At 32.3% G+C, this 12,871-nt stretch overlaps 1 protein-coding gene across 1 annotated transcript in view; it reads right to left on the minus strand.

Annotated features, from left to right (window-relative positions):
* Positions 1-12,871, minus strand: part of LRPPRC (leucine rich pentatricopeptide repeat containing) — a 127,444-nt gene that overhangs the window by 68,664 nt on the left and 45,909 nt on the right. The window contains exons 15-23 of the mRNA XM_077134115.1: positions 10,475-10,502; positions 9,028-9,082; positions 7,406-7,512; positions 7,118-7,195; positions 6,745-6,789; positions 6,365-6,481; positions 5,202-5,332; positions 4,398-4,483; positions 2,807-3,014 (exon numbers count right to left, since the gene is read on the minus strand). Coding sequence (XP_076990230.1) covers positions 2,807-3,014; positions 4,398-4,483; positions 5,202-5,332; positions 6,365-6,481; positions 6,745-6,789; positions 7,118-7,195; positions 7,406-7,512; positions 9,028-9,082; positions 10,475-10,502 — 855 coding nt within the window. The remainder of the gene's footprint in view (positions 1-2,806; positions 3,015-4,397; positions 4,484-5,201; positions 5,333-6,364; positions 6,482-6,744; positions 6,790-7,117; positions 7,196-7,405; positions 7,513-9,027; positions 9,083-10,474; positions 10,503-12,871) is intronic.

A 12,871-nucleotide genomic window follows, 5' to 3' on the forward strand; every position in this document is an offset into this window, starting at 1 on the left:
GAATGGATCAGCTATAGAATAAGTAAACCTGAAACTGCATCACACAAATTCTTGTGCTTTTAAATCTGATGGCTCAGATTTTATTAATTTCAGTTCCTTTACCATAACATAAAGACTAATCAAAAGCTCTTTTAACCTATTTTGAAGCATTACTTTCTTGCTTAATATGGAAGATCCATGTCATCTCTCTGAATCAGACATGGCTTCAATAAAAGAAATGAATTAAAAATAACGTAGTGGCAAAAACTGTATTAAATAACATTCATTTGGACTACGTTAAAACACATGGTTTATAGAACAATGTAATATAAATGAAATACAAAGCTATTTTGTTCAACTTCAGAGTATTTCTTTTCTGTTTAATGCAAGTATTATTTAAATATACAGAAGCAGATTAGTTTACCAACTGTTTTGTAATTTTGCAAACCTGCTGGCACTTTGGATTTCCCTTGACAAATGAATAAAAACAAAATGCATTATTTCCGTGCCAAAATAGATTTTTTACATTATCCAAGCAACATGAACCGACGCCATACAAATTTCTCCTGTGCTTTACCCAACGCTAAACAAGTCAGTTCAAAATTAAGATCTACTGAATTTTTAAGCTTATCTAAGGAACTCAATCTGATGGATTTGTTTCAGAATTATAATACAGAAGTGCTATCATCTTTAGTTTTTGCAACGACAATCCAAAAAGATGCCTGCCTTTGAATAAACGGATGAAGATTTTGTATAATGTTCTGAAATGTTTTTCTCAATTTTACCTCATATTTCAATAAATAAAGCTCATTCCGCAGATGAGGTCATACCTGCTGAGATCAATTACATATTACTGATGATTAAACATATCTAATCAAATCAAATACACGTGGACTTTTTGATATCTTCTATCACTTGGGAAAAGCACAATTTAAAAAAGTTACAAAGTAAATTTTTTCCCCAACTAAGAGTGCCACTAATGTTTTCTGCAGTTTTATAAATATGAAATTTACTATATCTCCATTTTTATTAGCACCTTGAATCTAAAACAGTCAGCAACGTTTTTTTATCATCATAGATGAAACTGAAAGATCTTTCATGGAGGCTGCCTCTGCAAAGCAAAGATAACAAAAAAATTTAAAAAGTAGGAACAGAAGGTAATAATTTCTACATGTATCTCAAAGTGGTAAAAAACCATTAAGGAAAAGGTCACAATTTAGATTTTTTTAGTCCAATTAATAGGAACAGCCAAATTACACTGAATATACAAGTATCTGAATGTACTATATAATCCAGTGGGAATACTGTATAATCCAGAGGGATGGACAGACCAACCAATTATGTTACCCTGTAGCATCTGAACTCCATGCTCTCTCCATTTTCACTTGAGTAAGGTCTCCTTGGTTCATAAGCCCCATCTGCAGACCTCTTTAAGAAAACTTTATGTCTTCTCTATCTTCAAAGCATTTCTATTCGTAAGATGCCTTTCTACCATGGCCTCATTTTCACTGTTAATTGTTTTATTTTTGCCCAGCAGAGGAGGAGGGCCTAATTCTTCTGGGCACTGGGCCATTTCTTTCAAATCCCTATGCAGAGCTCCACATGCAATTTGCAGAGATGGGTCTTTTAAACAATCAAAAAATTCTAGTGGGAAGCATATTAATTATAGGATTTCTATATAAAGTTGGCTGTGAATATGAGAACTCAATAACATAGTAATTGTTTGAATCACTATTTCTTTAAAAGGATATAATGCTGAGATTGTGGAGGACTTAGCCAATCAACTAACCTGAAAACAGTTTTTTAATTGGATGGCAAAAGAATCATTTCATAAAACGTGTATGTATATCCGTGTGTGTGTAAACATATATTTCCTAACATACAGCTAGTAAAAGAGATGTTTATTCTACGTTTTTATTCATTACTGAACCATTCATATTGTACCTTTTAATAAATAAAAATTTTCCAATATTTAGGAAGAATGACAACCAAAAGATAGCTCTTTTTTCTCCTAGCACTGAGAGGAAACCATTCATACTAAACCAGAAAAACCTATTTATAAAACAAGCATATTACATATTGCCTTAAGCCATGGAAAAGATGATATAGAGGTTCAGATCTAGGAAATTAAAAACAGAAAACAAAAACAAGACAAAACAAATCAGGAAAAAAGATAATACAGTGTGCTTAACCATCTTAGTGAACCGCTTCACTCATTACAGCCAAATAGGTTGATTTTTTGATTTGCATTGCAAACAATACCTTAAAGTGGGAACTAACGTGGGCATTTGGAATGAATACAATTCAGTTAATCTTACGCTATCCTCAACAAAATTTTTCTTCCCACAATACACAGTCTCTTCTAAAATAAGTTATGAAACAGAATAAGTATAATAAAATTTGTGATTAAAATAAAATACCATTGCACAAAGGAGAACTGAAGAAATGCTTCTATGATAGTACCTGAATGACAGTCATGATGCATAACTAAAAGCTCCCCAGAGGGCCTTCTTCCTTATATCCACAAATCAGTAACACTTGTAAGGTTCAAAACTGGGAAAAACTAAACCTAATTTCAGGTAATATCATCATATGCCCCAGCAAAAAGAAATCACCAGATCTTTCAATTGGGAGGTGAGCCACAGACAGGCCCACAGGGCTGCCAGCAATTTTAATGGTTACCTAGCCCACATAAATCCTCTAACTATGGAGGCAAAGAACCAAAGGCTTCCACATCACCACAGAACATTTACAAGGTATAATCCCAAAATGATTAGATTTATTCTTTGAATGGCAACATCTAAAATTCAAAATTCAATTAACTTACTTTTCCAGATAAAGAGTGACCAATGGGGAACTTATAGTAGTCGATGGTTTTGCTAATCCTAGAGTCACGATGGCTTCATGCAACTGTTTTACTGTTTCAACTTCACCTCTTAAGGCTGCATCATTTAGAATGTGGAAAAAGGACAAGACTGTTGCATCTTTGATAAGAACATCCTTCTCTTTCATCTCCTTTAGAATGTTAATAGCATCTACAATGAAGTAACACAAAAGACCCTTAGGTAATTTCATGTAGGGAAAACAAACTGCTATTAAAATAGCATTTCAAGCCCAGCAGGAATGTAAATTCTAGTGTATAATGCCGATTTCAAGTTAATTACTACTTGCATTTCTAAACGAGACTACAATTATAAATCCACAATAGCATGGTTTTATCATTTCCCTGCAACTTTGACTACAAATTATAGATAGGGACTGTGTGCCCACTTTGCACCATATAACCCTGCACAGTCTGCCCTATAGCTGTAAGATCCTCCTAAATGGATGCTTTTATCGTTCAGTACTAACATCTGCTAAATCACACCATTGTTTCTTCAGCAGATGGCTTGTCAGGAGGCCAGATAATAAAGATGTGTTTACACAGTATATACAGCCAGACTAATGGTCTGATACCGATAGGGCCTGTTTGCTATGTCGATACTAATTAGCCAAGCAGAGCCAATGAAAGCTTTCCAAAAGACTGCATGTTAATGTATTAGGTTCATTAAGCTTCGTTAGGATGGCAGAAACAAACATTTTAGGATATGGAATAAGTACATTTTTATAATGTTCATAATTATCACACAGATGAAATGTTTTGACTATGTTTTAAAAAATCACTTATAAAAAAAAGGCAGGCTATTCCTTATAGCTTTCTATATCAGAAAGGCTTTTCAGGAAAAAAAAATCAATATTCAAATCAAACAGTCTCCCCATACAGTTTACATTATAATAAAATTAAATAGTCTTCTTTAAGAATAGAGAGAAGAGGTGAGGGCTAAAATAGAAGTTTCAAAATGAACCCAAATTAGAAACAAGCAAACAGTAAAAATTTATTATCAAGCATAATTAATATTAGGCTTAGCATTATCAGAGAAAATTAAACATAATCAGCTATGATTCTTCCAAGAAGATCTAACTTACTAAAAACTTAAACTTAACTATATATTTGGCTAGTTATTAAAAGACAAGGACTACTGCAAAATTCAGATTTTTATATGTAAGGTTATGTTTATAGACTTTATGTTTAGCCTTCAGACCTTCTTAAGCAAAAACAAAGCCATTAGTCCAGGCACATAAGCAAATTGTGCCATAAATCATGATCTTCAAACTCAATCCAAACAGCAATGCTAATAAAAACTAGCTGCAGAAATGCAAAAAGCATTGAGCTGTGCAAATGTAAATGACAAGCTTGCCAAGCCATTAAAACTAATGGCCTACACTGTCCATGCAGCTCTGGTTGGATTCACATGCAAATTCGTATGCAAAGTATTCAAGCACTTTGCAGGACATGATATACCATAAATACCAATTCACATGTTATTTCAGTGGCAAGATACTTCCATCTCATATTTCCTCAATATGCTAAGGCTTACCTTGGAGCCTGCCATGCTTTCCCAATACTTTTACGAGGCCTACATACTTGCTGGTGTCAAGGACAGGAGATGAATCTAAACGGTCACTAAAATTAAAGTCACATTTATATTATGTTAAAAGTTGATTTAACAGAATTGTGAAAAATAGTGCAATATTCACTTTACTACTTTTCACAAACTCATAGAAGGTTTGAACTGTTATTAGCATTGGGCCCTACACTTTTGTTGAGATTTATTATTGAAGCCATACATAAATTCATGTGTAATTATATTCAAAGTGATGAAAGAAGTAAAAACCTAATATTATACATATATATATAGTACCACTCTATCTGCAAACAATACTAATGAAGAAGCTCCTTGGCTTCAGATGATTTTAACTTCATCATGAATGTTCAAATATCAAAAGACGTACTTTAAATTGATAAATCTATCAGGATGGGAAACAAAGATACCTGAGAAATGGACAGAATTTTGTTTATACTACAATGTAGAAGGGAATTAATTAAGTCTTATAGAAGTCATCAACACAGTCTTAATAGGCAGTTATATAACTAGTGTGTGTGGAGGGAAGGAGACTTTGGTTTTAAAGACTGGAATTTTTTTTCATCATACTTAAAGATAACCTCCTAAAAACAAACCGTAATTAATCAAAGAACCTCATTCTATGAAAATTTGAAAACACTGACAACAAAATTTTTTTAATTACATTATGTAAGACAAATATTCAATCTACTTGATCCAGCAAAGACTATATACATCAGTATAAATCTCTCTGACTTGTTTCAATGCCAGGTTACTCACAATTCTTGTTTCAGGTTCAATGCATCTTCTGCATTATCATGTCGACAGCACAAATTTATTAAAGCTGCATAGCCACCAGGAACCATGTCTGATTCATATTTTGCTTTTACTTCAAGGGCTTTCTGCATATTCTAAAATGAAGAAAAAAAGAAAAAAAGGGGAAGAAATGAATGAAAATAAACATAAAAATGTCAAATTTCTAGTTTTAATGTTCAAAGTTTAATAAAAATTCATAGTACTTAAAAAAAAGGTCTCATGTTCTCAACTTGATTTTGTTTCTCAGTATCTTTATTCACCTCATCAAAAACAAATAATTCAGACATATATGTAGTGCTTAATAAAATATTTGTTACTAGTAATGCAAAATAGGCCATATTTATGCCATATTGATGTTAGCTTTGTATATTATATTTTTACAAAGACTCCCAGTTTAAATATTCACCAAGTTAGTCTCTGCTCAGTCCAATCTCCATATGCTGAAATATATATCATTTCAATGTTCCGCACAGCCTGCTTTAATTGCCAAGTAATGTGAAGATATATTTTAGAATTCAGTGTTACACTGTGTTATAATCTTAAAGTCAGTCACATATTTTTTCTAAAACCACAGGCATATGACCAAATCATACTGAACCAGAAACTGGGGAAAAAAAAAAAAAAAGTCTAGTGATATCCCACAAATTGCAGACACACACTAAAATGAACACAAAGTACAGCTGGACGCCTGCTGAAAAAAGGCAAGAGACCCTTTATCTCAGAAAGAGCTTTTTTCCAGCAGGAAAATGGAATTTCAATCCCTGCATTAACAACCTAGTAATATTTGACTTGCAAATCACTACTGCATGTATCAATTGCTTGACAATCTAGATATAAGAGACCGGAGCCATGGCTTGAAAGGACATTTGGCATGTATGATAAACCTATCATGGCTGCTACTATCATTCACTTTGCAGATTATCATAAACAAACTAGAGCAACCCGAAAACATGCCATTCAAGGTGTAGCAGAAATTAGTTAACCTTTCATTTAATTGCATACTTCACAGGCATAACTTATAATAATCAATGGTAAAAATCACAAATACCATATCTGGTTATTGCTTATCTATAAAGAATTTTTAAAAACTGTAACAGAAATATTTTACATATCTAAACAAATGTCACCTGTTCTGAACAAAGTGTTACTATGAATTGCTTCAGGATATCTCCTATAGGTTGATCTTCAGCTTTTAGTTTTTCAAGCATAGCCTCTAAATCAGATGATGTATATATAGGCAAAATCTATAGAAACGGGAAAAAAAAAAAAGAAAAGAAATTTACTACGAACAGAAAATGCACTTTGTCATTCTTCTCTTTAAAATGACCTTCCTCGCTTTCATAAATGCCATAAAAGCTATCAAGAATGCTTATCAATACATCTGATGGTGTACACAAGATGATTCAAGTTGATAAAAATGTTAGGTTTTATAAAGATGTGTTCTAGGATTTTCATCAACTGCAGTTGGTTGTAATAGTATGCAGAATCTACTAAAAAACCTACTTACTTTTTGAGAGTCTATCTTCTCTTTGTCAACCAAAATATTAACATCCTAAAATTGGGATTTAAATTAGCACAGAATTAGGAAACATACAGGAAAATATAATACCAAATGACAGAAAGACACTCTAGAACTCATGGCAATTTTTCTATTTTTCCAAAATTTTCCAGAAATTCTGTTCATGCTTTATAAACCATTATAATGGTTTAAATGTATGCTTTAATATATAAATAGCATTTTTCAACAATCAATAAAAAGCCTTGTTTTAATGGTTATTAAATACCTGTTTGGTTTATTTTTACCAAAAGCATCATATTTAAATAAAATTTTAACAAGTTTTTAATTATAAATTAAGCAATTTTTAAGTTATTTCACACACCTTAATCAATTCAGGAACATGATAGCTATCCAGGAGATTACGAATGCCTCTGTAGATATTTTCAGGAATTTTAACATTCTGTATGAATGGAAGAGGGGAAAACAACCATGAGTTTTAGACAACTAAACTGATATTTGTCTAACAAAAATTATCTCAGGCATAATTTACATCTCCAACTCTTGCATGTCATTGAGAAGTGGTCTGGTTGTACTTAAAAGCAGCAATTTCAAATCTAATAGATACATGTCAGGCAGGACAGGCATTATATAGCAAAAAATGAAATGGTACCATATGCTTCAGCTGATGGAAGTATTGTCTCAAATGCTCCTCCTTGGCCTGTACCTCTAAGTCACTCATGCTGTCAATCAAGTTATAAAGAAAATAGCCAACAGTTTCTGCGGAAAAAAACAAGAGAAAGCATTCCACTAAAATTACTGAGACTGTCATGCTATCAAGATTAATTTATAAGAAATCATTTTGGTGTGAGATGTCACCCTGATGAGAGGCTCTGAAATGGCAACAATGATCACTGAGGCATAGAGATTATGTGGTTTGGGAGCACATATCTAACTGGTGAGTGAAAGGAATATTAATTATTTTCAGGCCAAGTGACAGCTTTTCAGTACTGAATCTTACTTCAATCTTTTTTTTTTCCACCACTTGTGACAGGACTGGTCCTGCCCAAGGCCTTACTCCTTTCCTGTCCAAATCACAAGTAATAAGAATGAATAATGTCTTGTACACATTTCTAGACTAATTTTTCTGTGAACAATATTTAGAAAAACATATAAAATTAGAAAGGACTGTTGAATGTTGAGAATAGAAAGTAAAGTAATTTTAATAAGAATATATGTGGAGAGCTGCCTATTAGCCAATGAAAAATGAAGATTAATAATGATGCTTTGTAACAATTTTCCTATGCATTCAAGTATAAAATGTATAGGGTCCTGAATTAATACTTAGGATAGGAAATTTGAACTTCCAAGAAGGATTCTTCCTTGCAGAAAACCATATATTCTAGATTCTAAGAAAAATGATAATTAAATACCAAAATATTATATTATGGATAATAAATCATATTTAAGTGGGAAAATCCCATAAAACCTCTTTACAACTTCTATGTTTAAAAATACATACTGGAAAACATTAAAATCATAAAACACTAAAAATGACTGATTTTTAAAGTCTATATCCATAGGTATATGAGTATTTCTTCAATATCTGAAAAGAAAAAGCCTCACAGCTCTATGTATATATTTAAAAAAAAAAACACTAAAATAAAACCAAACATCTCATGGATCACAAAATATTGCGGTTATCAACATAAAGATTTATAACCCAGTGCTTAGCTTGTACATAGTTTCTATTTGGTTGACAGAAGAGTTTTTTGGTAATAGATGGTGGTAACGGTAGCATTTACAATATTGGTGAATATAATTAACAGCATTGTATTATATATTTGAACATAGATAAAAGGGGAAATCTCTTTTACTAGAATAACACTTAAAAAAAAAAAAAGCAAAACCACAGGCCTGTACAACACAGTGAACCTCAATGTAAACCAGGGGTTGCAGTTAATAGTACAATTATAAACACACTCCCTCATAGATTGTAACAAATGTACCACATTAATGCAAGGTATTAAGAATAAAGAGGTATATGGGAACTCTGTATTTTATACATGATTTTTCCGTAAACCTACAACTTCTCTAATTAAAAATATATATAATAAAACCAAACATCTAATAGACCACAAGATGTTGTCAGTATCAACATAAAGATTTATAACCAAATGTTTTCAAATTTCACTTTCAAAATGAAACTGTTTACTGCTATAATCCTTCTAGCCCATCATTACACAAAAGAATGGATTTGTGGATAAGTTACAATCATCGAAATTGAAACACTACCTGTTCCTGAAGGCTCCTGACAATAACGTCCATCCTTGTACAACACTTCTGTTATCTGGTAAGATAGAAAATTCGTGCATTGCAGCAAGAAAAACAAACAAGAACAAATACAATCTGAAATTGAATTCTTGAAATAACAAAGCCTCTCCCCAGTATGGTATTATTCTTTATCACAGTAATTCAATATCACCCCCACCCGCCAAGGAAATTGTTTTGTTTTTAAATAATAGGTTTGCCTTTTAAAACAAAAACAAAACAAATTCAATATTGAAGAAAAACTGCTATGTCTTATGAAATGTCACTAAGAAAACCTCTACACATTTGTTTATGCATCATTTTAAAGAAGAGGTATACAGACTTATTTTTCAACATTAAGTCTAATAGTAAAATTTTAATTTACAAAAATCCAAATATATATTTTATGATAAAAATGATTATACAACCTGTAGTTCTGACTTTTGGAACCACATTAATGTTTTATATATCCTCAAGGATAGAGAGATGGATTATAGATAATATTCACTAGGAAGATGGAAAAACCTTAAAATGGTATACAAAAAAAATCTAGGGTATTTCAAATGATAATACAAACACACTGAAGGGGAAGAAAAAAAAATTCTATGTTTCCAAGTTACTTTTGAACACACTATTTGACTATATATCCTCATGCTGAAAATAATAAGAGCAGTATGGTTGTTTTTCAATGCAACATGGATTAATTCGGATCTACTTCTGCGTATTTTACAACTAAGCTAATCAGTTCTTGAAACAATGCCTGGCACCTATTAGAAGTGTTAACAGCTTACAATTGTGGTTATTTCTATTATTTATTTATTATTATGGAAAATTAGACAAAATTAGCCATATCTCACTTTATCATGAAAATCATGCTGTATTTAATAGCAAGTTAAAAACACAACAATCACCTACAAGCTGTTTTTAACCAACAGACAATAAATTTTACCAGAAGTTGTAGCTGTACATTAGCCGTAAGACAGCCACATTTAAAAATCAAATTTTGAAGACACATTTAGTGAATAAACCAATGAAAATCTTTCTGTTTAAAAAATTATTTCTAAATATAAATGTCCCAGCCATAAAACAGAATTGATAATACAGTATGACTGGAAGCCATAGTAAAATTAGAACTGAATGAAATTTGGATCACAGTGATAATGTACATTTTGATTTTATTAAGACGCAAATCTTTCTTGTAATTCAGCATAAGGATAGCTGTACTTCCTGCACAAAATTAGTAAATTTCTGAAAAAATCTGCAGTTTAAAGTTGGTCTGCATATTGTTCATATACAGACACACACAAGTATACAATTCATTAACTTAAAATAGTACACCATAAATGTGCAAATTTATTATAAACTTTGCTCTTAATGGCTTTTTATATAGCACCATCATCACCTTATGATTTGCAACATTAGGGAAACTTACTTTGCTCCAAAGATTTATATCCATAGACCTGCAGAGGGCAGCAGAGGATTAACAAACACACATACAAAAAAAAAAAAAGAAACCAGGTTTAAAAAACACTTAAAAAACGCACCAGCAATTATATTACATTATGTGTACAGATCAAAGCATTAAAAAAAATTAATGTTTCCAAAATAAAGCTGAATTTTCAGGATGAGATAATTTAGTAAGGTTGACCATCACCCATTTTGAACCTTCAAAACAAAGACTGGTTTGGGCAACAACTATCAAGAGTCACCCATAAATCTAGATGTCCACACTGGATAAAGAAACTATTTGCACAGTTTCAAAGTGTGTGCCCAAAGACTGCTTACTACTTGTAAGGGGAAAAACAGAAACTATAAACTATAGAATGGAGAAATCAAATAACACCTTGACAGGGTGATCAAACTTAACATCACTATTGAGATGCTAATGGAGAGTGTGCCTTTAAATGTAAGTCTGCAAGAAGAATGCCATTTGTGTGGTATGCCAGCTGGGGATACACAAGCTGAAGCTAATCATGGGGAACTATCATGAGAAACATTGTATAAAATAACTAGCCTGTATTCAATAAATGTTAATGTCATAAAAGACAAAGGCTAAAGAACTCTTGTAGACATTAAAGAAAATTAAAGAGAAATGACTATTAATGTTCACCCCTGAACTGAATTTTGTACAGGAAGGGGGTTAAAATGCTTACAAAGACATAATTGGTATAATTGGAATTTAGACTATATCAGATAAAAATACTCCCATCAATGTTAAATTTCCTGAATTCGGTGAACTATACTGTGGTTGTATATAAGAATATCCTTATTCTTTGGAATTACATATGATGATATGTATGATAGTATGATATATACTAGTTAAGCTCAAATGGTTCATAAAAAATAAATTCTATAGATCTGTGTATATGTGTATGTATATTTGTGTGTGTATGCAGTTTAGATATTTATATCCATCAAACAAGCATACATAGATAGATACATGGACAGATGGAGGAAGGGAATAAATAGCAACAATGTTGCTAAAACTAATAAGTATGGTTAATAGGGTAAAAGGAATTCTCTGTACAATTCTTGTTTTTCCCCCCACCACTCCCTCTCATCGATCACCAGCATTTCAATCTACTAAATCTAACATTTGTTCCTCCTCCTATTTATTTATTTTTAATCCTTATGTTTACTCATTTGTCCATAAGGTAGATAAAAGGGGCATCAGACACAAGGCTTTCACAATCACACGGTCACACTGAGAAAGCTGTATCATTATACAATCATCTTCAAGAAACATGGCTACTGGAACACAGCTCTACATTTTCAGGCAGTTCCCTTCAGCCTCTCCATTACACCTTAACCAAAAGGGTGATATCTATATAATGCATAAGAATAACCCCCAGGATAATCTCTCTACTATGTTTGGAATCTCTCAGGCATTGACACTATTTTGCCTCATTTCATTCTTGCCTGTTTTGGTTGAGATTTTCTCAATCCCTTGATGCTGAGTCCCAACTCATTCTAGGATTTCTGTCCCACATTGCTAGGAAGATCCACACCCCTGGGAGTCATGTCCCACTGTTTTTTGTTTTGTTTTTTAGTAAATTTTAAATTATTTCAAAAGGAAAGGAAAAAGAACAGCTGACCCAAAACTTACTATTTACAAAACAGGGTAACCAATGAATACTAGTCTGGTACTGTTTCTAAACTGTAGCTTAAGACTGATAATCAAGTATGCATAACTCAAATAATTTAAGAAAACTAAGTGTATGCTTTAATATGGTTACAATGCACAAAAACTCATAGGCTTTTTTAAACTCAGGGTTGTGCAGTTTTGGATAGACTGAGTTTTGATATAGCGAGTTAACAGGGTGTTTATCTTTACTTTAAAAACATAGGGAACAAAATACACAAGAGATGACAATGTGGATGGATTTCAGGGCATTGTGCTGAGTGAATAAAAGGCAATCTCAAAAGATCACATACTACATGAGTCCATTTATATAACATTCACAAGATGACAAAATTATAGAGATGGAGAACAAATGAGTGGTTGCCATGTATTAGGGATGTTGGGGGGACAGGGATGGATATGATTATAAAGGGATATCATGAGGAAGACATTTGTGGTGGTGGAATAGTTCTGTATCTTCATTGCAGTGGTGATTACATGAATCTACACGTGATAAAATGACAGAATTATACAACCTGCAACTGGTTCGCATAACGTACTGTAGTTACGTAAGTTGTAGCCATTGGGGGAAGGGTATATGGGCCCTTTGTGCGCTACGTTTGTAACCTCCTGTAATTTTATAAGTATTTCAAAATAAATACCCTCTTTTCTTTACATGTCTATCTCTCCTACACCTCTGTAGCTTTC

This window comes from Tamandua tetradactyla, chromosome 17, assembly GCF_023851605.1.
Source record: "Tamandua tetradactyla isolate mTamTet1 chromosome 17, mTamTet1.pri, whole genome shotgun sequence".
In the NCBI taxonomy this organism is placed as follows: domain Eukaryota; kingdom Metazoa; phylum Chordata; class Mammalia; order Pilosa; family Myrmecophagidae; genus Tamandua; species Tamandua tetradactyla.